This window comes from Myxocyprinus asiaticus, chromosome 32 (assembly GCF_019703515.2).
Source record: "Myxocyprinus asiaticus isolate MX2 ecotype Aquarium Trade chromosome 32, UBuf_Myxa_2, whole genome shotgun sequence".
In the NCBI taxonomy this organism is placed as follows: domain Eukaryota; kingdom Metazoa; phylum Chordata; class Actinopteri; order Cypriniformes; family Catostomidae; genus Myxocyprinus; species Myxocyprinus asiaticus.
Genome location: NC_059375.1, coordinates 33052376 through 33075783, shown reverse-complemented (window position 1 = coordinate 33075783; position 23408 = coordinate 33052376). Strand labels below are relative to the sequence as shown.

Genomic DNA, 23408 nt, shown 5'->3' with positions numbered 1-23408 from the left:
CAACATTATACACTATTAAGCCTCCCCCTTTTCTCATCTTGCTCAAAAATACATAAAACACTTAATTTCAAAATTTTTACTCTCCACATCAAGTCCCACAAATCCCCTTGGCCATGTTGTTGAACATACTTGACTGTAAAACGTTCATTCACCCTACATAATATAATCTTGTAGAGTGCATATATTAGAGAATTACATTAATCGAATGCAAAGAACACAAGTTTAGATGAGAAATTCAATTTTGTTGTGTAGATCACAAATAATGAGTTAGTAAATAGGACAACCTGCGTTTCCCTGTTTTTTCAGTGGAGAAAGAAAGACTGTTTACATTTTCTTTCAACAATCACCATCGTTCTTGTAAGTCTTTAAAATAATATTTTGCATTTTATTTAATAAGTGAATTTGTCAAGTTTAAATTGACATAATTGTATGAAACTCACTCATTGACAGAAAGAGTGCAAGAAATCTTTTTAAAGATCTTTACCGAAGCGCCCACCTCTGGTTGAATCTGGTTTAAAGGGAGGAGTCCAGGCACAGTATTAAGGCATGAACCTGGTCTCTCTATGCGTACACACCCATAGAAGGCAGTGGAAAGAAAGAGACTGGAAAGACCATTACAGATAGAGAAGCAGTGCAATTTCTTTATTAACTACAAGTCCGTTCTTCTTCGAGGAATTAAAAAAACTCAACGTGTGGGCATCTCAAACGGCGGTGGACGTTGTACTTCTTCGGTGTAAGGGACTGGACCCAGGTTGACATCGCAGATTATCGCCTTGCTATTTACGTCCTCGTCTTCTAATTTTGCAGTCAAATATTAAAGTAAAGCAAAAATGAAGAGTGTCAGGAGCTGTATTGGCACACTTGTGGTGCTGATACTGTGTCGAGTGGGAGAGATTGCAGAAGCGTGCAGTTGTTCACCCGTCCATCCTCAACAGGCGTTTTGCAATGCTGATGTTGGTAAGTGCGTTTCAACATTCCAAACGCTGCTATGTCACAATGCGAAATCGTTATCGTTACGAGTTCATTGTAGATGTATTATTACAGTTTGTTATGGTGAAGGCACACACAACGACGAACTGTAGTAATACATTTACTATCTGAACGCGTGCATTCAGTTAGTCTATGGGCATTCAGTGGCATCTAGATCTTGTTTACAAGTCCCATTCTGTCAGGTTTTGTGTTGTGGGCATTGAAAGCTCGCAGAGGCACTTTTTTTTTTGGCTTTGTTTGGTGTGTGGGTCATTAACAAATAACAAAGGTTGTCCGAATCTGTCCAAAATCTAGATTAAAACACATGTGCCAAATTCATAGAATTTTTTTTATTTATTTTTTAATCTATGTTGGTTTCATACATTAAAAAATTAATAATGCATTTTCTATACAGAAATTGATTTAATTGCTTTTAAAACATCAATAACCATCAAGTGAAAGGTATTAAAATACATTCATTGCACCTTGATCACAACTTAATTAATTAAAAAAAAAGTTTTCAACCCTATTAATTAAAGCTACACTATGTAACTTTTTTTGTTAAAAAAATAACAAAAGGTAATTAATGAGAGAGTGCAACAAAAATCCATCTTCCAAACCATATCTTTACCCAAATACACTTTGATAAACCTATAATAATAATTTATATTTTAGAGCTGTCGGGACGGATTTCATGGGAAATTGCATACATACGTCATTCGCCCATGCGTGTTGACGTCAGATCCGTACACAGAGAAAATAAGATCCGGCTACTGTAGCACGTGTATGGCAGGGGTGGACTGGGAAGAGAAATCGGCCCAGGATTTTACATAGCAACTGGCCCAAAAGTTGTTAAGTGGGGGTGGGGTTCGCTGTCCTTTTCTGCATATCGCTGCCCCCTTCGGCATATCGTGGCGCCGTTTTGTGGCCCGTTCTGCATAAGGTGGTGGCTCATTTCAGCTTATCGTGGCCCATTCAGCCCGGTTCTCCCGATGGCCAGTCCGCCCCTGATCAGCCCCAAAGTGCGTCGGCCCACTGGGAAAATGCCCGGTATGCCAGATTACCAATCCAGCCCTGGTGTATGGTGTGGGAGTAGCTGAAGCTGAAAGTTTGTTGTCACAACGAACGAGAAAAACTGACCATGGATCATTCAAAACAGCAAAACAAATAAACCTGGAACAGAGCAGAGCCTACAAGCAAAAAGGGAACGCGACAGAGTCCATAAAAAAACCCGAATCAACATCGGCTTGGCTTTTCAGAGGTGGTGACAACTCTGAGATCTGAAAGGATTTTAAAAGCAACCCAGAGATGGCTTTTTTCTTACTCAACAGGTAAGATATTTTATTGATATGGTTTATGTAAAGTTGTGTAATCACACACACACACACACACGTCTGTGTGTGTGTAGTGAAATACAATAATTATACTGTAATCGGTGCAGAACTTTTCACTTGCTAGCACATGTGTGTATTTTTCTTTATAACGGCAATCATTTATATAAATAAATCCTTTAGTTCAAGGCTTGCCAAGGACATGTGAGTCTTGAAATGATGTTGACCACTGGTTGGTAACAATGACAATCTATAAATTAGGCTTTTTGGCCAGAATATCCTGCAGTTATAAAAACTTTACAACATTTGACCTTATCAGACTAGCAATCGTTATGTGTAATGTTAAGGAACTTTGCCTAACTTTTGTAACATCATTTATTTCACAACATCAGTGTTTCCAATAAGTCAAAACAACAGAATAAGATGGCACTTATCAGCTCAGATGACATGTTTTCGGATATCTGTCTTTTCCTTTCTTTCTTATTTATTTGTCCATTCGCTCTGATAAGATGTCCTGTATCCAGTGTACACCGATGCCTCGAACCACATTCATCCACGCAGAGGAGCAGAGCTGAACAACAACCAAAACAATGTTCTTCCGCAAGACGCATGCAGTTTTATTTTTTAACTGCTAGGGAGCTAAAAGTTACATAGTGTAGTTTTAAGTTTTTTTTTTTTTTTTTTTTTTGAGTCACAAATAAATCATTTTCTTAGGGTTATACCATTTGAACTAAATAAAATGTGATTATTCACAAAAATTTCATACACAGTCATGGGGGTCTAAAAATGTCTAAATTTTTGTCACATGACAACAGAATGGCTATCTGCATGTTAGTTACACCACCTGACTCTGATTAGGTGGACAAAAGGTTTTTACTGCTTATTTGTTTGAAATAATAATAATAATAATAATAATAAAAGATTATTCCACACTACTTATGCCGACATTTGTTTTTCAAAATGTTCAGCTTTTATTGACACTTTTATTTATTTATTTATTCAACTGACTGTAGACGGTTACACTACATAGACATTCTGGACTTTAAGCCCCAGAAAAAATATCAAAATGACTTTGAACTCACAAATTGAAAACATGTTCATCGTTGTAGAGGTGTATTGAAGAAGAAAAAATGTCAATTGCATTTTTAATGTATTTTTGAATAACTTCATAAATCTGGACAAAAACATATCATTGACCCATATATTGGACAAAATTTGTTTGTGTGATTAATCACAGAAATGTTTATGCTTCAAAACTTTATTACTACACTTTATAGTATAACAGTGCATACATAATTATAAGCCATCCAGAACAACAATAAAACAGTAATTAGGCTACACACTTATCCATACTACATTGTATTGTCACATACCCACACCAATTATGTTGTAGTTGTACCCAGGGCTGTAATCATATAATTAGGATTGGAGGGGACAGAATGTAATAGATCTCCCATCTTCCATTGGACAGACAAACTGAAGTCCCACCCCAGATTTACACCATTGGTTGAGCAATTGCTGTGTTGGACTGGTTGGGATGCTCAAACAAACTGAGCAATATTTTGATAGTGTCACAGAGCCACAGTGTTTACACTTTTCAGGGGCCTCAACCTATGGCTTTTTATAGTTGTCTTTGCATGAAGCTGGGATATGAGAACGTATTCAGACATGGATCAGATTTATACACTTCAGCTGTAGTGTGGTTTTTACATATTTGTACTTACTCTTGGACATCCCATCAATGTTTCTTCTACATGTATGGATAACAGGAGATGAAGTGTGCTGTGTGCTGGAACAGTCCTTTATCACCTCATTTCTTCAGCATTTACTGGAGCACAATAGCCCGACTTGTGCAGGATGACGTATTGTGGCCTGTTTATATCTATTTATATCTATCTTTGTTTCATTACTCAGACACAAACTCATTAGCCTATGTCTAGGTTTCAGAGAAAGCTTTAAGTTTGCCGAAAAGGGATCTTTCATCTAAAAATTAAAATTATGTCATAATTTACTCACTCTCATGTTGCTTCAGACTTGAATGAACTTCCTTTTGAAGATGTTTGGCAGAAGAACAGCCTCAGTCACCATTCACTTTCATTGCGTCTTTTTTTTCCCATACAAAGACAGTGAATGGTGACTGAGAATGACATTCTGTCTGATTTAAAATAACACAATGGTCAGTACAGTAAATGATGACAGAATTGTAATTTTAGGTGAACTGAGCCTAAGTGACACAACAGTACATTTCGGGTACAAAATCTAAAGTGGTTTGATATTACCAAAGTATCTGTTGAAACCAAATTGCCTGTTGCATGGGGAAATAGTGGCAAGATGTTGTTTTGCAGAATGACAAATGTGGATGTAACTGATGTCCACACTGATGGCCGGGGTGACAGTCTGGAACCCAAACAGCAAGATACATTCACACCATTCTTCTGGCCTGTGGATTCACACTATCTAGATGCAAGCCACCAAAACCTCTGCAATCATCCACAACACAATATTATGTTTAGTGTGTCACTAAGTGTATCTCAGATAAGGAGCAAATTTAGATCTTGGTGTTTTCATAAAGGAATAAAAAATGCTCCTTTTGTCCCTGTAGCTCAACAGGTAGAGCATGCCAGTAGCATTGCCAAGGTAATGGGTTTGATTTCCAGGGAACACACAAACTGATTAAATAAATACCTTGAATGCATTGTAAGTTGCTTTGGGTAAATTTGTCTGCCAAATGCAAGTGTCCTGTTGTAATACCCTGAAGTGTGCAATGCAAATGTAATTTTTTTAAGTGAGGTAGAGAATGAAGGGAGTAAAAGAGAAGTGAGAAAGTGAAGATAAGAGAGCTAACTGAAGAACTGCACAACTGGCCACTATATTTTATATTTCTCTCAGATGAAGAAAGCTGAGGCAAAAAACTTGCAAGAATGTTTTGCATCCCGCCAGGGCTTTCCCTTCTAGTTTATGCTTAATTCAAGCGCTGTCCAGAGATTTGGTACGCCTGCCATTGGAACAGAATCCCAAGCCTTCTCTAGAGCTGGTATAGAATAAGGGTTAATTCAGTCATCATTTACTCACCTTCATGTCTTTCCAAACACCTTTGACTTTCTTTCCTCTGTGGAACACAAAAGAAGATGTTATGCAGAATGTTAGGGACTGAAAGCTTCAGTCACCATTTACTTTAATTGTATGGAAAAAAGAGGGTGGCTGAGGCTAACATTCTGCTTAATTTTTTTTTTTTTTGTGTTCCACGTTAAAAAGAAAGTCATATGGGTTTGGAACAACATGAATGATAGCAGAATTGTCATTTTGGGGTGCTTTAAAGAGCATTTTAGTTTGTTTAGAACTTCCCACCTTCTGCAGAAACCATTTGAGAGCATCCGACATCTGGCTGACAGCTCTGGATGTGCCAGAGAGGAAGAAGCTAAGAAAGTCAAAGACCTTTTAGAAATATGCATGGCATTCTTCAAGCAGTTAGAAAGGCACAGTTTTGGCTGCACCACCCACCCTTGCCTCAGCTCAGTGGCTCTGAACCAGTGCTTCTTGGAACAAGTGAGAAGGGTTTTTTTCCCCCCATCTATTTGCTAAAAGCTAACTTTACTGGCTGTTCCATGAGGCTCACTGCTTTCATGACTCACAGCAGAACTGAACAGGCTTTCAGCCGGAAATGAATTCAGTCCTCATATTTCATGACACAAACTGGTACTTGATTTATTAATAAAATAAGCAAACCAGAATGCTGTCACTTGCCCTTTGCAGTCTGTCAAGTGTTTTTGCCAATATTCATATCAATCTCTAGTTTCTTTGGGGTGGGACATGTAAAATTTTAGTCATCTTAGTCTGCTATTCTCTTAGTCTGGCACAGCCAAACTGACTAACGACATAAAATCCAGTCCAGATTGCAGCTAATTCTGGCCAATAACTGCCCACTTAAGCCGGCATCACACTAGCTGATTTTTCCAATATTTTCAGGTGTAAGCTTCATTTATATAATAGTCGGCCAGTAGGTGAGAGACGGAGCGTTCAGTAAGGCCCCTATATGCTTCTGGAGAAGTTATTTTATGTTCTTCGTTCAGGGGTAAAAAGAAGTTCGAAACAGCCAAGCAACGGTATACTGTTTGCGAACATTCAGACACCCGCTTCGCCACTGTCGTCGGAGTTTAGAAGTACATGCGAATATGAGGACACTCAAGACTACATGTAAAACCTTAACTAATGTGACATTAAAATGTGTTATCAATGAATTGATGCCTCATTCTATGAGTAGAATTCACATGAGGTCAGTAAAAGAAGCTGTTTTAACCACTTGATGATGATTTAAAGTAATATATTTGCAGTTGATATTGTTTAATTTGTCTTGTTTACATTCTGAATTCATGGAGCTATTGAGCTAACAAGCTATACCATAATATGCACAGATTACACTCTGTTATTGTAATTTATGATGACACTGATACTACTGCAAAGATGGGTGAAAAGAGTGTTAATAGGCAGAATACAGACAAAAGAATGATGATAGGCATATCTTACTTTGGGCAGATGTGTAAATGGCTTTCTGCTGCAGATGGCACATGAGTGAATGGGCACTTCAGAGATTTGAGTAGATTTGATTCCTTTTGTAGACTAATTAAACAAACAAAAAAAAAATCACTTGACATGGTCTTTGAAAATGTCTTTACGCAAACGATCATACAGGTGTAGGTAAATTTGCACCAGCTCGCTTATAACTGCATGTCGGTGTGTTCATGTGGACTGATCTTGACTGGCTGAACAACGTAAACAGAATTAGCTGTCGGCCTCAAGGTTGGTGGAGCTCCAGGTCACACCTACCGATGACGTGGACCAATGGCAGTACACTGCAAAATAAATGATTTTCAAGACAAATATTTTTGTCTTGTTTTCCAGTAAAAATATCTAAACATTCTTAAAATGTGATTTATTTACTTGACAAGCATACTGGAATAAGATTTTAAGTCTTGTTTTGAGAGAAATCTAATCAAATATAGTGAACTTTAGACTTAAAACAAGAAAAAAATCTGCCAATTGGGTAAGCAAAGTAAACTTGTTTTCCCTTTGAATAATTTTTTTTTGTTTGTTTTTTTTTGTGTTTTTTTTTTTGCTTACCCCATTGGCAGATTTCTTTCTTGTTTTAAGTCTAAAGTTCACAAAATTTTGTCAGATTTATCTTAAAACAAAACTTAATATCTTATCACATTTTGCTTGACAAGTAAATACATCATGTTTTAAGAATGTTTAGATAATTTTACAGGAAAACAAGACAAAAATACTTGTCTTGAAAATAATTTTTTGCAGTGTAAAAAGGTGTTTAGCAGCTGGTAATTCATTTTCCTAAAAGTTCGCCCCAAATGAATGCGAAAACTAATTATTTTTCGCTAGATTTTGTTCTAAATGACGTCACACCTGTTCGTTCTTCGATTTCGTATGAGGTATATTGGAGCCTTTAGTGTCTGCCAGTTGGAGGACTTTAATCCCTACACTAACTGGACTCCCTTAGTTAATGGCTCCGAGAACTAGAAAAACACATCCAACATCAGCTGACAGAAAACATCGTTCTGTCACCGGGGGAGTGGGGTGGGGTGATGTGTTCTCGTTAAAGGGATAGTACACCCAAAAATGAAAATTCTCTGATAATTTACTCACCCTCATGCCATCTGAGATGAGTATGAATTTCTTCTGCAAAACACTTTTGTAGATTTGTAAAAAAAAAAAAAAAAAGATCCAGGCTCAACGGGTCCTTAAAATGGGAGAGGAAGGTGATTAAATATTTGTCCAAAAAGCAGAGATAGTCAGCTTAAAGCTAGAGTGTGCAATCTTTTTCAGAATTTAAAAAAAAAAAAATTTATACTGGTTGAAAGTCTCTTCACATCCTGGTAGCAATCAATAATTTAAGTGGTCTAAATGTAAATATATATATAATGTATATTTATAGTTTAAAAGTGCTTAAATATTCTTTTTCACACACAAAGTGATTGATGTGCTTTAGAAGATATTAATGTCACCGCTGGAGACAGGATGGATTAAATTTAAGTTGATTATCTGTGCTTTTTGGATCTACAAATATTTCATCATCATCCTCTCCCATTCTAAGGACATGCAGAGCCTGGATTTTTTTCTAAAAATCTTCAAAAGTGTTTTGCAGAAGAAAGAAAGTCATACATATCTCAGATGGCATGAGGGTGAGTAAATTATGAGAGACTTTTCATTTTTGGTTGAACTATCTCTTTAAGAGACCAGTGAGCTTCTTCTTTCACTGAAGAACTGACAAGATGTCATGCAGATCTGAACATGTTCATCGCACTCAACTGCATATCATCACAAATGCAGATTGTAATCCATAGTGGTTCTATCACAAAGCATTTTTTCTGGGGTTCTCCTACACTAAAATGATGTATAAAATCCAAAAGTGGAGGCACAACAGTCAGTTTTTATTGAATGGAATTTCTTTACTCACTGAAAGCTGCATATTGTTCTATGGCAAGCCTTGGGATAAATACACAATCACACACATTCACAAGGAAAAGTTACTCCATCAATTACATCTCTATTAAAATTGGTTACATAAGCAGTACTCCTGTAGTTATTTTAAGGAGCGCCACGTGACGGAATCAGAAAGAGAGTCAGCATGTCTGTCACCACCTCCACATTTTTTATTGTATATACAGTATATTATTATAATATAAAAATATTGTTTCTATACTTATGTGACATATCACTAACTCTCTTCGAAGGAGGAAGCGGGAGCCGGATGTAAGTCTCTTTATTCACAGTACTTTTCAGTATAACACAAACGGGTAGTTTTTCAGCTCAACATTAATGTCTGGACTGCCCTCTTATCCCTCTCTAGCTATCACTAACAGCTGTTAGAGATAATTTCCCACAGGTGTCAATCCTTACCGTTCTTCCTCTCGTGGGCTTGCCCTCCACAGACATCGCTCGGCGACACCCACATCACCAAATACCCCCATCGCCCGACTCAGGCCGGGGAGCTCAGGCCCGTCACTTACCCCCCACCCCCCATTTCTGGAGAGGAAATCCACGCCTCCGGCCTGTGGACCACCTCGAACTTAAAAGGCTTGAGCGCTAGATACCAACGGGTGATCCGCGCGCTGGTATCCTTCATGCGATGGAGCGACTGGAGCGGGGTGTGGTCCGAACAGAGGGTGAAAGCACGCCCCAACAGATAGTACTGGAGGGTGAAGACTGCCCACTTGATGGCCAAACACTCCTTCTCTGTCGTGCTGTACTTAGTCTCCCTAAGTGAGAGTTTGTAACTAATGTACAGCACGGTGCACTCCTCCCACTCCACCATCTGGTACAGTACCGCTCCCAACCCCCTGTCCGATGCATCCGTCTGCAAGATAAAAAGGAGAGAGAAATCAGGAGAGTACAATAACGGCCCGCCGCAAAGTGCAGCTTTCACATGCATGAACATCTTCTGACACGGCTCCGTCCACTGGACTGGATCTGGTGCCCCCTTTTATTAAGATCAGTCAGCGGGCTGGTGATGGTCGAATAGTTAAGCACAAATCTACGATAATAGCCAGCCAGCCCCAGGAACTGTCTCACCTCCTTTTTGGTCTTAGGTCTTGGGCAGGCTGCGATCACTGGGGTCTTATCAATTTGGGGACGCACCTGCCCATGACCCAAGTGGAAGCCCAGATACCATACTTCCACCCGCCCAATTGCGCACTTCTTTGAATTTGCCATGAGTCCCACCTGTCTCAACGACCTCAGGACAGCCCTCAGATGCTGCAGCTGCCGCTGCCAAACATTACTGTAAATAATGATGTCGTCGAGATAAGCAGCGGCGTAAGCAGCGTGCGGTCTGAGGATTCGGTCCATGAGCCGTTGAAACATTGCCAGGGCCCCGAACAAACCAAACGGAAGTGTCACGAATTAATGTAATCCAAACGGTGTGGAAAATGCTCAGGTAAATGGTAGGCACGACTACGTACCACTACCCCTGGGGTCAGCTCGATATGGTGCTCTATGAGATTCGTACGACCGAGAAGAGGCGAGAACACATTGGAAAATTCTCCTTGCAACCTGACAACCTCCGTGACTTGGGATGGTGAGAGATGGTCTCCACAAGTGACCAGGGTGACTCGATCGGTGGGTTTTAAGTTCACCTTCGGTCCAAGCTCCTCCTCCCTCCTCCCTCCCCGGAACCACTGTCGCCAGTGTCACGGGGACCACCTCTCTCCACAGTTTTAGGAGGTTGAGGTGGTAAATCTGACGTGTTCCACCTCTATCCATTCGTTTCATCTCATAATTTATTTCCTCATTCACAGTGTGACCTCAAAGGGTCCTTGCCACTTGGCGAGTAATTTAGAGCTCGATGTGGGAAGCAATACAAGGACTTTATCTCCCAGTGTAAATTCCCGTAGCCAAGTACTCCTATTATACAGCTGGCTTTGACGTTCTTGAGCCTGGAGCAAATTCTCCTGTGTTAATTGCCTCCGTGTTTGGAGTTTTGCTCTCAGGTCAAGAACGTATTGAATTTCATTTTTGCTGTTTGAAGGTCCTTCCTCCCAATTTTCCCATAGGACGTCGAGCACGCCGTGCGGTCGACGCCCATACAATAGTTTGAATAGTAGAACCCCGTGGAGGCTTGCAGGACCTCTCCCACTGCAAATAATAGGGGCTCGAGCCACTTGTCCCAATTCTGAGCATGTTCATGCACGAACTTACGAATCATATCCTTTAGGGTCTGATTAAATCGGTCGACCAAGCCATCCATTTGGGGTGGTAAACACTGGTCCGAATTGATTTAATCCCCAACAACTCATACAGTTTGCGTAGTGTACGTGGCATGAAAGTAGTGACCTGATCAGTGAGGATTTCTTTCAGAATCCCCACTCGGGTGGTTATTCTGAAGAGTGCCTCCACAACACTTCGCGCTGAAATGTTGTGCAGACGCACTGGGAATGTATTTCATTCACTCATTAAAGATGAAACAGTCTTGTACCTTTCTCTTTTTGTCCGCTTTTCAAATACTTTTCAAATACTTCTCTGTTTCATATCAAAGTTTATAATGTTGTGATTTACTTATGGGCTGAATTGTTTGGTTCATGTCTTTGAACTATTTGATTAAGAATTTTATGAAATCCCTTTGGAAAAAATACTTCCAGAATCAAGATGGCTGAAAAAGTGGGTTGGCACTGTTGCACTCTATAATGCCATGATAGTCTTCTCAAACGGTTGTACCTAAAAAATAGAGGTTAAGGCTTTGTGATCAGAATTTCTGTCCATCCAAATGTAAAAAGTAGGCCTAGTAAATATTTCACAGAAATTTCTCCAAAAAACAAAGCATAATTTGCAGTTCTGCTCATGGATATCTTTAACAAAACTTTGAGTATCTTTCAAAGATTTTATGCCATTAACCAGGACAATTTTGGAAAATCCATTCTTCCTCAAAAGTACTTGTTGTGTTAGATCAGATTGGAAATGGTCATTTCCAGTGGCGAATTCTCAGGGCCAGCAAAGCCTTCTCTGCTGGCCTAACATGCCAAATAAATAAATACTTTTCATCTATTCATTCTCAGTCACCTTTTTGCCTATGTATTTTTAATCGCTTTCCACTCTTAATTAATCTACAATCAAATAGAGAAAAATGAAAAGTTTATCCAGTCAGAATTTATTCCTTGATGCTTACAAGCAAAGTGTGACAACTGTTTCACAAATCGCATGCCCAAAGCAGCGCTTGAGTCTGAGCTCCACCTTGTCAGACCTTCAGAATTTCCACAGAACCCCTCAACAGTGCAAATGAATGCGCATCTAATGTCAGATTGTCAGATTCATCAGCCAATCAGATTGATCTGTTTGGTCTTGGTGGGTGTGATCTTTAGGATATGTCCCGGTCAAGGCCTTCTAGCTGGCCTTGAGTGATGCAATCACGCTTTAAGTGATGTACGTAATTTGAAAGCGAAGAGCGTGAGATTTTGCTGACGAATCGGCTGTCATCACTTCTGTTATTGCAGTTGAGAAAGAGATCCTTATGGATTTAAAAACAGGAGATATTCTGCATGACCGTGTGATTGCTTAATTTATTAAACAGGAAAGGAGGACTGATTTTCACTTCAAGTAAATTGGTAAGTGCTTTTTGCATTGTTATAGCAACATCAGGAGTTTTCTAAGTGTAAATTAGGCTGCTTGAGCATTCAGTGTCGGATCAAGTTTTGAAAAGTAGTGCTGCGTTCCATTCAGCTCGGAAAGTCGGATTTTACAACTTCCTACTAGGAAAAGTGCAATGGAATGCATCTTGAAGTCAGAATTACAACTTGTAGGCTTGTGCAGAAATTCTCAACTCCAATTTTGCCGAGATGCAGGGGCATGATGTCACACAAACATGTTGACATTCAGGGAGATACACTACCGGTCAAAAGTTTTGAAACACTTGACTGAAATGTTTCTCACGATCTTAAAATCTTTTGATCTGAAGGTGTATGCTTAAATGTTTGAAATTAGTTTTGTAGACAAAAATATAATTGTGCCAACATATTAATTTATTTCATTACAAAACTAAAAGTTAATTAAAAAAAAAAAAGTTTTTGAAATTGATGAATTGGACCAAATAATAAATAAAAGCAGCCAATAAGTGCCCAACATAGATGGGAACTCCTTCAATACTGTTTAAAAAGCATCCCAGGGTGATACCTCAAGAAGTTGGTTGAGAAATGTAAAGAGTACATGTCTGCAAATTCTAGGCAAAGGGTGACTACTTTGAAGATGCTAAAATATAACACAGTTTTGATTTATTTTGGATTTTGTTTAGTCACAACATAATTCCCATAGTTCCATTTATGATATTCCATAGTTTTGACGACTTTACTATTATTCTAAAATGTGAAAAAAAAAAAAAAAAAAAAAAATTATAATAAAGAATGAGCAAGTGTTTCAAAACTTTTGACTGGTAGTGTATACAAAGTAAGTGATAAACATTCACTTTATTAAGTAATATCGATAAATGAGTTAGTTTCCATATTACATGATATTAAAGCTTGTTTAACAAACGCCTGCAGAAACAGGTATATAAAACATTATAATCTCTTTTGATAATCATACACCTGAAGCACAAATGCTAGCGCTGCAGCATTGTTTATCAGTTGGGTTGCTAGGAGACATCTCTAATGAGAGTCAAACCCCTGCTAAGCTAACGGGAGTGTTGCAGTTTTGTTTCCTTAAACATCATCTTCCGAATATCGGGGAATGGAATGCATTTATGGTCGGAGATATCAAGTAGGAATATCCCTCATCCAACTTGAATGATATGCAGCATAACCGTGTACCCTGACGAAATGAAATTTATTGCAAGCAACAATTAAATCACAAATATTATTAGAAAGATTTTCCAGGTATTATAGACCTCCTTGGTAGATTCATATGAAAAATTATGATTTTTGAATGTCTGTTCGGGAGACTTTCATTTCACAAAACAGTCATGCTGCTGTTAAAATTAGGCTTGCTTGAGCATTAAGTGTCGTTTCAAGTTCTGGCTTTCGTGCATGGACGTGTTTTTAAAATGTCAATTGGTGTTATTAGTTAGCTGCGACATAATGTATGATGCCCAAAGGCATAGGGTGTCTTATTCATTGTGAAACTGTGTTTTCTTAATGGCATGAATCACACTGAAGGCCTAGACTTGAAATGCACGGCCCGCCACTGGTCATTTCAGCCAGTCCATGCTATTGTTGCATACAATGAGCAACTGACAGACAGTGAATGGACCGTGGGCGTGCTGTCTGAGGCTTAGACTACTGTGCTCCTAACAGTCCTTATGGGAATGACACAGCTCTATTATTTACCTTGTAGTTCACTGTTATTGAGTCATAGACAAGCACAACATGCTTTTAGAGAGTCTGAACAGTGATAGGGTTATCTCAAGATTGAGAACTGCAAACGGAGTTGTAGCACTAGTTTTTTATCATGCACTTAAAAAAATATGCTGTCCAAATGCATTGCAAAGCTTAAAAGTTTTGTCTTAAAACCATTCATTCATCACACGCAAAGAAATAGAAGTTTGATATAGTGGTTTAAAGACACATTTGTCACAAAGCATGCAATCTCTTTTTTCCATAAGAAGTTAAAGCTGAAGTATGTAATCTCTGCGATACTAACGCCACTGAACGGAATTTCAATGTTTTTACAACAGCTTTCTAAATACGCCCCTCATCTACAGTTGTTCAAACAGTCAGATAGTCCCACCCCCAACTCACGCCATTGGTTGAGCATCGTTGTTGGGGTTGGTCTAACTGGGTCACTCAAAAGAGACACAGTTTTTACTATTTTCGAGCAAATGAACCTATGAATGGCTTACTTATTATAGTTATCTCTGCATATTAAGCTGGGATAGGAAAAAGTATTTTAACACTGAAAAAGTTACATCGGCTTTAAAGCGGAAGTTTTTTTTGACATTAGTATACTTCCTCATATCACGGCCTAATATGCAGAGACAACTGTAAGTACGCCATTTGTATGTTGATTTCGCCAAAAAGTGTAAACACTGTGACTCACTGAAACATTGCTCTTTTTGTTTGAGCCCAACACAGCAGGTTCAACCAATGGCGTGAGTTTGGGACAGAACTATCTGATTTTCTGACCAATGGAAAGCAAAGGTAGTATTCAGGAAATCATTATTTTTGCAAAGGAGTACCTTTGGTCTTGAGGCCTGAACCTAAATTGTACCTTTTTTCTTTGCACCTGGGCATGAGTCGTAGTCTGGCCTGATCCCTTTTGCAAGTTTTTTAGTGACTAACCTGATTTCATGTCAAAGGCATGTGTACCATATCGGTCAAATGGGTCAGAGAGCGGGTCAGGGTGTGGTGCTGAACATTCCTGAATAAAGAAGAGGCAAGGATTCCTTTTGGGGAGACTGAGGAAGTTATAAATCATGGAAAAAAAAGAGGGAACTACCAGTGCAGGATGCCAAAGTCATCTCTGTACAAACATTTCTCATCAGAGTACAGGTAGCCCTTTGAAAAGGTTGAGTGTACCAACCACCCTTGTACAACTGGGCCAGAGATTTTTGACTGCAGTACTTGAACACACCAAGACAATGGTGGTCATTCATATATAGTGACAAGGGAACAATAATTTATGGAAGAAGTCAAAAATGTTTAACATCTTTTCGTATGATGTGTTTGGGGGGCCGGGGGTGAAATGTCCAGCGGGGGCCGCCAAAAGAGTGTAAAAATATGTTGTAATAAGACAAGGTTTTTAATGGAATAGTTCACTAAAAAATGAAAATTCTCTCATTATTCACTTACCCTGATGCCATACCTGATGTGTATGACTGTCTTTCTTCAGCAGAACACTAATTAAGATTTTTAGAAGAAGACAGAGCTCTGTCAGGTCCTAAAAATGGAAGTACACAGGTGCCAGCACCTTGATGGTCCAAAAGTCACATTTAAGTAGCATAAAAGTTATCCATGTGACTCCAGGCGATCAGTGAATGTCTTTTGAAGCAAATCGATAGGTTTATGTAAGAAACAAGTTGATAATTAAAACGTTTTTAACTTTAAATCGGCACTTCCATCTAGAGCTCTGATGAAGTTTGAAATGGCGAACTCTCACGTGACGTTCGTTGTAATTAAGCGCCGCTTCCGAATTCTTGCGTGAACTCGCTGATGCGCTTACGTCTTGCTTCTTATCAGCTTCTTGCAGGAAGCACTTTTAAAACATTAATAACATTTTAATTATCTATTTATTTTTAATAGATTATTTTTTATCGATTTGCTTCAGAAGACATTCATTGATTGACTGGTGTCGTGGGGATTACTTTATTGCTGCCTAAATACGACTATTGGACTGTCAAATTGCTGGCACCCATGTATTATAAGGACCTGACACAGCTTTTATCTTCTTCTAAAAATCTTAATTTGTGTTCTGCTGAAGAAAGACAGTCATCCACATCTGGGATGGCATCAGGGTAAGTGAATAATGAGAGAATTTTCATTTCTGGGTGAACTATTCCTTTAACATAGAAAAAGTTACATAAGCTTGAAATGAACCTTTTCTTTTCTTTCCTTTTTTCTTTTCCATTGTCCCCAGTTTTAAAGGAATAGTTCACCAAAACAATTTAATTCTAAAGGCATTGTTCACCAAGAAAATTCTGTCATTATTTACTCACCCTCATGTATTATACTGTTATTGTTTTTGAAACACAAAAGGAGAGTTTTTGAAGAATCTTTTAAGCACCTCTTGCAATATAAAAACTAGTCATAGTGAACACAGCTGTCAAGTTCTAAAAAGGACACCAAAACAGCATCAGGAAGTTATCATAAAGATAGTCCATAGGACTTGTGTGGTATATTCCAAGTCTTTAATATTTTAAGTCATTATGTATACATTTTTTCCCTTCCCGAAGCGAACCCTTACAAAAATCAAAAATTCTATTTGCCGCAAATTCGCCACTTGTTATTTTCACATGCAATTGAGCTTTACGGCAAACTCGTTATTGTCGCCAAAGGTTTTCTGCAGGTTCACCACTACTAGTGAAGAGCTGAAAACTTACGGCAAACATTAGCGGTGAATCGCAAGCTCATTATGCATATGAAAATAATGAGTGGGAAATTTGCAGCAAGTTTGTCAGAAGATTTCTTGTAAGGCAGGGCTCCAGACTGCGACTAAAATAGTCATAAATGCGACCAAAAATAATTTATTGCGACTATAATTTAAAATCTAGTCGCCATTGGCGACAGTCGAGTTGTGTGCATCCATATGTGGTTTCGTCAGATATCATCTTGTGAGTTATTGAATACATCTATAGAGCGAGCACCAGTGTGTCTCGTGACGCTTTTCACCCGTTCTGTTGTGGTGACGAGCTCACTGCACCACATGCAACAACAACAACAAACCCAGCGCAAGAGAGTCGTGACCAAATTACTCTTTTGAACCGGATCTTTTTCATGAATCACCCAAAAAGAACTGAGGGTTTGAATTCAGGAGCTCAGGTTAGCAGTTTGAATCAGATTCACTTTCTCAGCGAATCAGCCATCAGTGAGCTCATAACTGGGAGTGCAGACATTTCAAAATAAGAGTCCCATGTGTATTTTGAGCTTCTTTATAATTAAAGGTCCCGTATTGTGTACCACTTTTATTCTCCTGGTAATTATTGATTGGGATTGGAGTAGCACAATAAACTGCATCTGGGATTTCATTCAATTTGCACTCTTGTAGTCTCTGTGTCTGGGCCATCTGGTAACAGTAAAAGACTACGGCAATAGACCTTATTCACGCTAGCGCCATCTTTGAGTTTTTATAGGAATGACAACGAGGCTGTGAGGGATAGACGTAGTCTCTTCAATGGCACGAACGGTATAAAGCTGTATAAAACTCCTAGATCACATCTGATTTTCCATAACTCATGTTGTCTGGAGTTCTTTGTATACAGAATGTTCTTGCACAGATATTTGATCAATGTTTTGTCCGTGGAATGATCCAGAGACACTTTAAACTGCAGTAAAACCCATTGAAGAGATGGTAAGTCTAACCCTCACAGTCTTGTTGTCATTCCCATTAAAAATCAAAGATGGTGCTACTGTGAATAAGGTCTATATTGTAAAACAATATATATAAATATGTATGAGATCAAGCTTTTGACACTTAGGACAATTGAGGGACTTGTTCACAACTATTACACAAGGTGCAAACATTCATTGATGCTCAAGAAGACAACAAACTACTATATGCATACTATATGTAATTATCTGTAATGTAGATTGTGAAGAGCAGTATTAAATTAAAAAAAATCTTTTATCTCTTATATTTGAATAAATTATGAAAGGGGTGTGAACATTTATGAAACAAAAGGGAATGCAAACATATCTTCTCAACTATATATACTGTTATTAAACCTCTAATTAATGGGTTATCAGCTGTTTTCCTTTTCTTCGGCTTTTATCTTGTTTCTGAACAGTAATCTAAATCGAGCAATTATATGATATGGCGATTAAAAACAGCCATTTGGCTCCTTAATGTTTCAGTTTAGGTGCCAGTGGCTCTTAAGACATTTTTTGTCTGGAGCCCTGTAAGGGAATGTCTAGCTACATAACAATGCTTCCAGAATTTCTCATTTGTTTTTCAATATTTGCTATTTAAACCTAATATTCTGGATTTCATATAACATGCTGCAGTTTACGTTAGACAAATTGTCATAAGGATGTGACTTTTGCAAGCTAAATATGGGAAATGAATTGCATTTAAATGTTGTCAGCAAACCTCAAAACACAAATGTGTCTTTACATCCTGCCACACCCTCTCACCATGATTATGTACCCAAGCCTAAAGTGGTGGGTAGTATCCAACACTCATTTGTCCAGTCCAGACCTTTTCCATGTTGGTAAACCTCAAAATCGAAGAAAATCTGCACGGCATTTCATGTAAAGGCAATGATGACAATGCACACAAAACCAACAACTGCTCTCGTTGTGTGAATCTTTTTGTTGGTACTGCATGGGCCATTTAAACATCTCAGGCCCTTACAAAAATCGAGAGTTCATGGCAAATTTGATGCTAACTTGCTGCAAATTTGCCACTGATTTTCATATACAAATGAGTTTTGCTGCAAACTTGCGGCAAAGTGTCTGTTGTTGCCAAATGTTTGCTGCAGGTTCAGTTCCACCGGTGAAGAGCTGCAAACTTCTGGCAAACATTTGCGACGAATCACAAGCTCATTTGCATGGGAAAATAATGAGTGGCAAATCTGTGGCAAGTTTGCGGCTAGTTTGCCAGAACTCTAGATTTTTTCTAAGGCTTATAAGATATCAATGCAAAGTGAAATTAAGTCACTTATCTTTGTAAGTGGTCTAAAAAACAATAACACTGGGCACAACAACTTTGAGGCAATCTGTTTCATTATGTGTTTTTTCTGTTTTAAATTTGAAGCGTGTGTATATAAATATATTTTTCCCAGCTTAATATGCAGAGATCACTAACTATAATTAAACCATTTGAAGTTGGATTCTCCTGAAATGTGCAAACATTCAGTATGTTTAAATGTGCCGTTATAATCAAGCTATAATCAGTTTTAATCAATTATAATAGTTTTTGTGTAGTTGAGCCACAGTCTTCACCTGTCTGTTGAAGAATACTGTACATGATATAATGCGTGATTTTATATTTGAAGGACATCAGCTGAGGAAGTGCCAGTAAAGCGCAAGCGCTCAATGCAGAGTCCTATTGTTGTCCGATTAACATGTATACATGCTGGAAGACATCAAGCTATAATTGCATTATATGACTAGGTCCTCGCAATATTCTGACTGATACGATTTCGGGCTGACTAAAGCAGACAAGACATTGGACATGACATTGTAAAAAGACAAAATGTTGTTTTTACAGTACTGACTGTGACATTTACCTGTTAAAAAGGTTAGTTCACCCAAAAATGAAAATTCTCTCATCATTTACTCATTTACTTTCTTTCATTGAACACAAACAAAGATTTTCAGAAGAATATATTAGCTCTATACGTCTATACAATACATGTAAATGGTGATCAGGCCTTTGAAGCTCCAAAAAGCAGATACAGTAAAGTTAGCATAAACATAATCCATCAGACTCCAGTGGTTTAATCAGTGTCTTCTGAAGCGATCCAGTTGGTTTTGGGCGAGAACAGAACAAAATGTAACTCCTTTTTCACTGTACATCTTGGCAGTAGTCTCCTTGCTGATCATGATTTCAAGCTCGATTAAACTTCCTATAGCGCCATCAAGCTCTGCGCTTGTGTCAAGCACTAGGAACTGTAATTGAGCTTGATATCATGATTGTGCCTAGAGACAGCAATGGCAAGATGTACAGAGATAAAGGAGTTATATTTTGGTCTGTTCTCACCCAAAACCAACTGGATCGCTTCAGAAGACATTGATTAAACCATGGGATGGATTAAGTTTATGCTGACTTTATCTCCTTTCTGGAGCTTCAAAGGCCTGATCACCATTCACTTGCATTGTATGGATCTACAGAGCTGAGATATTCTTCTAAAATGTTTGTTTGTGTTCAGCAGAAGAAAGAAAGTTATACACATCTGGGATGGCATGAGGGTGAGTAAATGATGAGAGAATTTAAATTTTTGGGTGAACTATCACTTTAAACGGGTCAATAGATGGACAAGCCACAAGTGAAGGTTGTGTTGCTGTAGCCGTTACTGAACAAGCACGAATTCACACTGTTCAAAGAGCTCACACAAGGGCTCATACAAACAGGGGAGAGATTCAATTACAGTGATGAATTGTGTCAGGAGTGCAGGAGTTCAAAGAGACAGCGGAAACCACATGCAGAGTATACAGATTGAAAGGGGAACAGCTCCATTCCCCTGCTCGATTTTTAACCCTGTAGTGAAACATTATACTAGCTTTGTGGCTGTTTGTTATCCATCTATTTAAATAATGTTATACTTTTGTAAAGTTTCTTTTTCCTTCCCAAATTGTGCAAGCCTAAGAAACACCAACAAATTCCCTGCACAGGTCACTATTATTTAGATTACTGTCGAATGCATGGAAAAACTTGATCATTCAACAATGCCGTAGAATTTGTCATTAATACCCTATGAAATGATCGCTGCATGCTGTGCTAAATCATTCGGTTCCTTCATACTAAAACTATAAAAAGACTGACTGTGACTCATTTTCCATATTTTTAGTAAAACTTTTGAGGTTTGTATCCAAACCTGTCCTTATGGTTCGCAAAGGTAGAGACAACCTTCTGTAATAGTAAAATTAATATTGTATTTGATACCCATGGGGCAGAATATTTTTGGTTGCCATCAAATTAAAGTCAGAAAGTGCTGTTTGTAAAGGTAGGAGTGGAAGAGGAGTTTGGGGACTGTTGTTGCAGTGGTCTGCCTGGGCTCGGGTTGGTCATGATTTCTAAAAGCTGTACAGTCATACGGAAACTCAGGATGTGGCTAGTATTTGTGGTGGGTATGTTTTCATGGAAACTATGATATTTTGATTATGATATGTGCATATGTAAGAGAGTGTTTAAGTCATCCGTGGAGGGAGCAGGCGTTGTTGGATATGCATGATTATCGGGCAACAGGAATGTGGGTCAAGAAGGAAAAATTAGGCAGTGGAACTGAAGCTGAAGACAGACACTACAGAACATCACTCCATTTGAAGAGGGTTACGGTGAGCTGTTATTAACCCTTTGATGCATGAATGACTAAATCACAAAAGGATGAAAAATCTTGATGTTTAATAAAAAAAAAGAATAAATCATTCCAATTGACCCGTCACTAAGCCCCGCCCTAAAATCATTTCTGACCAATCCTATCTTAGCAACTGTTGCCCCACACCATTTTGCTGACAAGCACTTACTTTTTTCCAACGAGAGTCTATGGCTTAATTTGTGACTGAGAATTTTTAAGCAGAATTTTATAGAAATTATCCAAAACATTTCAAAAATGTTGTGGCTGGGCCATTTGTAATAGTGACAAATGAATTAAATAAATCTTGAAAAGAGCATGCTATGGATTAAACTGTGTCTGCCCTCATTCCCAAATGAACATGTATAACATCAGCAAGGGCACCTACATTTGCTCTAACGTAAATTAAAGCTAATAACTTAACATTAATTCATTTACGTATTGATTCATCAACAAAGGCGATAGTAAATAAAAAGTTCACAGCATCATAGTGAGTGTGTTATGAGATGTTATACAGTAAGCAGTTCTGTTCACTTACACTAATGTTATTAGGTGTGTAATCGCCATTAAATGAAGCTTTTCTCTTTTCAGGGGTCTGTGATAATCGTTTGCCTCAATTTTGATTCACAGTCTCCACAGTTTTCAATCGAATTACTGTGTCATTTAACAATTTCTTTAAAAAATGCATCAGGAAAATATGCTTTACAGTGTCACTCTTCATTCCAGCCCACGTAAGAATATTATCAGTTTCGTTTATGAGAATATTTAGCCAAAATCACGGCATTCACGGTAATGTCCCATTCATTCCTATGGGATGTTCTGAAGAGCTTGTCAGAGCAAGCGATCTTACCAAGGGGGGCGGAGCTTAGCGAAGGGTCAATTCATTTTCAAAATAATATATTTTCTGTCCACTGAAAAACAGATGCAATTTTGATTGGTTCTTTAAAAAGATTGTCAGTAATAGTCATCTGAGCCACATCATACAATATTCGGGAAAGGGGTCGAAATCTCAAAATTACTTCTGCAGAGGGTAGATATTCAGAAAACAAGTTTTCAAACTCAGTTTCAATGGCTATTCAACTATTATCAACCTAATAGCAGCAGATTGACACTATATTAACAGTATCAAAGGATATTAAAGGTCTACAGAAGCTTTAAAGTTTTAGACAAAGTTGTTGGTGTCATGAGTCTCATGATGTTGGTAACAGTACATTCTCAAACTAACAAATGATGTCTGCAAAGTCAGACAGTTGCCACTGCTTTTCATCTGCTCGCAAAATCCTTTGAAGAATTGCTTGATTACTTCACCAGTAGAAGTGAGGCCTTCTTGCCCTCAAAATGGTTTTAGCCCAGCGTTAGGCAGCTGGAATTTTAGGTGCAAAGCAGCTTGTCCCTTAACTTGTCAGACTGATGACATGACCTACTTTAATAGTGGAAGGAAAAGTGGAACCACAATAAATTGGTTTTAGAAAAAGCTGATATTGGGCTTTAATTGGACTGTGTCTTTCGGCATAAAGCTGGCACAGTTATAGCATAGGTCCCCCCAATAAACACAGGAATCCCTGACATACACAGAAAAGCATGCAACTTGGACAAGAGGAGGAGAAGGGGGCTATCGTTAACTTTAAGAGCAATGAACCCTTCATATTTGCGTCCTTTCCAGCCCATAAAGTGAACCCATGGGTGTAAAATAATGGCTGTGAACCCAGCAGAGAGTGTGTGTGTGTGTGTGTATGTGTATGTGTGTGTTTCCCTTTTTCTAGTTATTTTATGTCTCTGCATCCTATATCACTGCTCATATTTTCCATGGTGATCAAGTGCCTTAAAATATGCAGCTGTTACACGTTGTAGTTTTTCCATTTATCTTTATATCTGTTCCAGTGGCGGCTGGTGGTTTTCAAAAGAGGGGAAGCACAGATGTCGGTAAAAAAAAAAGTGTACTCATTTTT

The 23408-nt window shown here is 38.4% G+C and overlaps 1 protein-coding gene across 1 annotated transcript in view; it reads left to right on the top strand.

The window, feature by feature from the left end:
• Nucleotides 1-574: 574 nt before the first annotated feature.
• The window catches only part of LOC127423058 (metalloproteinase inhibitor 2-like), a 47402-nt gene continuing 24568 nt past the window's right edge, over nt 575-23408 (top strand). Inside the window, exon 1 of the mRNA XM_051667076.1 lies at nt 575-957. Within this exon, the coding sequence (XP_051523036.1) occupies nt 831-957 (127 nt within the window). The 5' untranslated portion in view covers nt 575-830. The remainder of the gene's footprint in view (nt 958-23408) is intronic.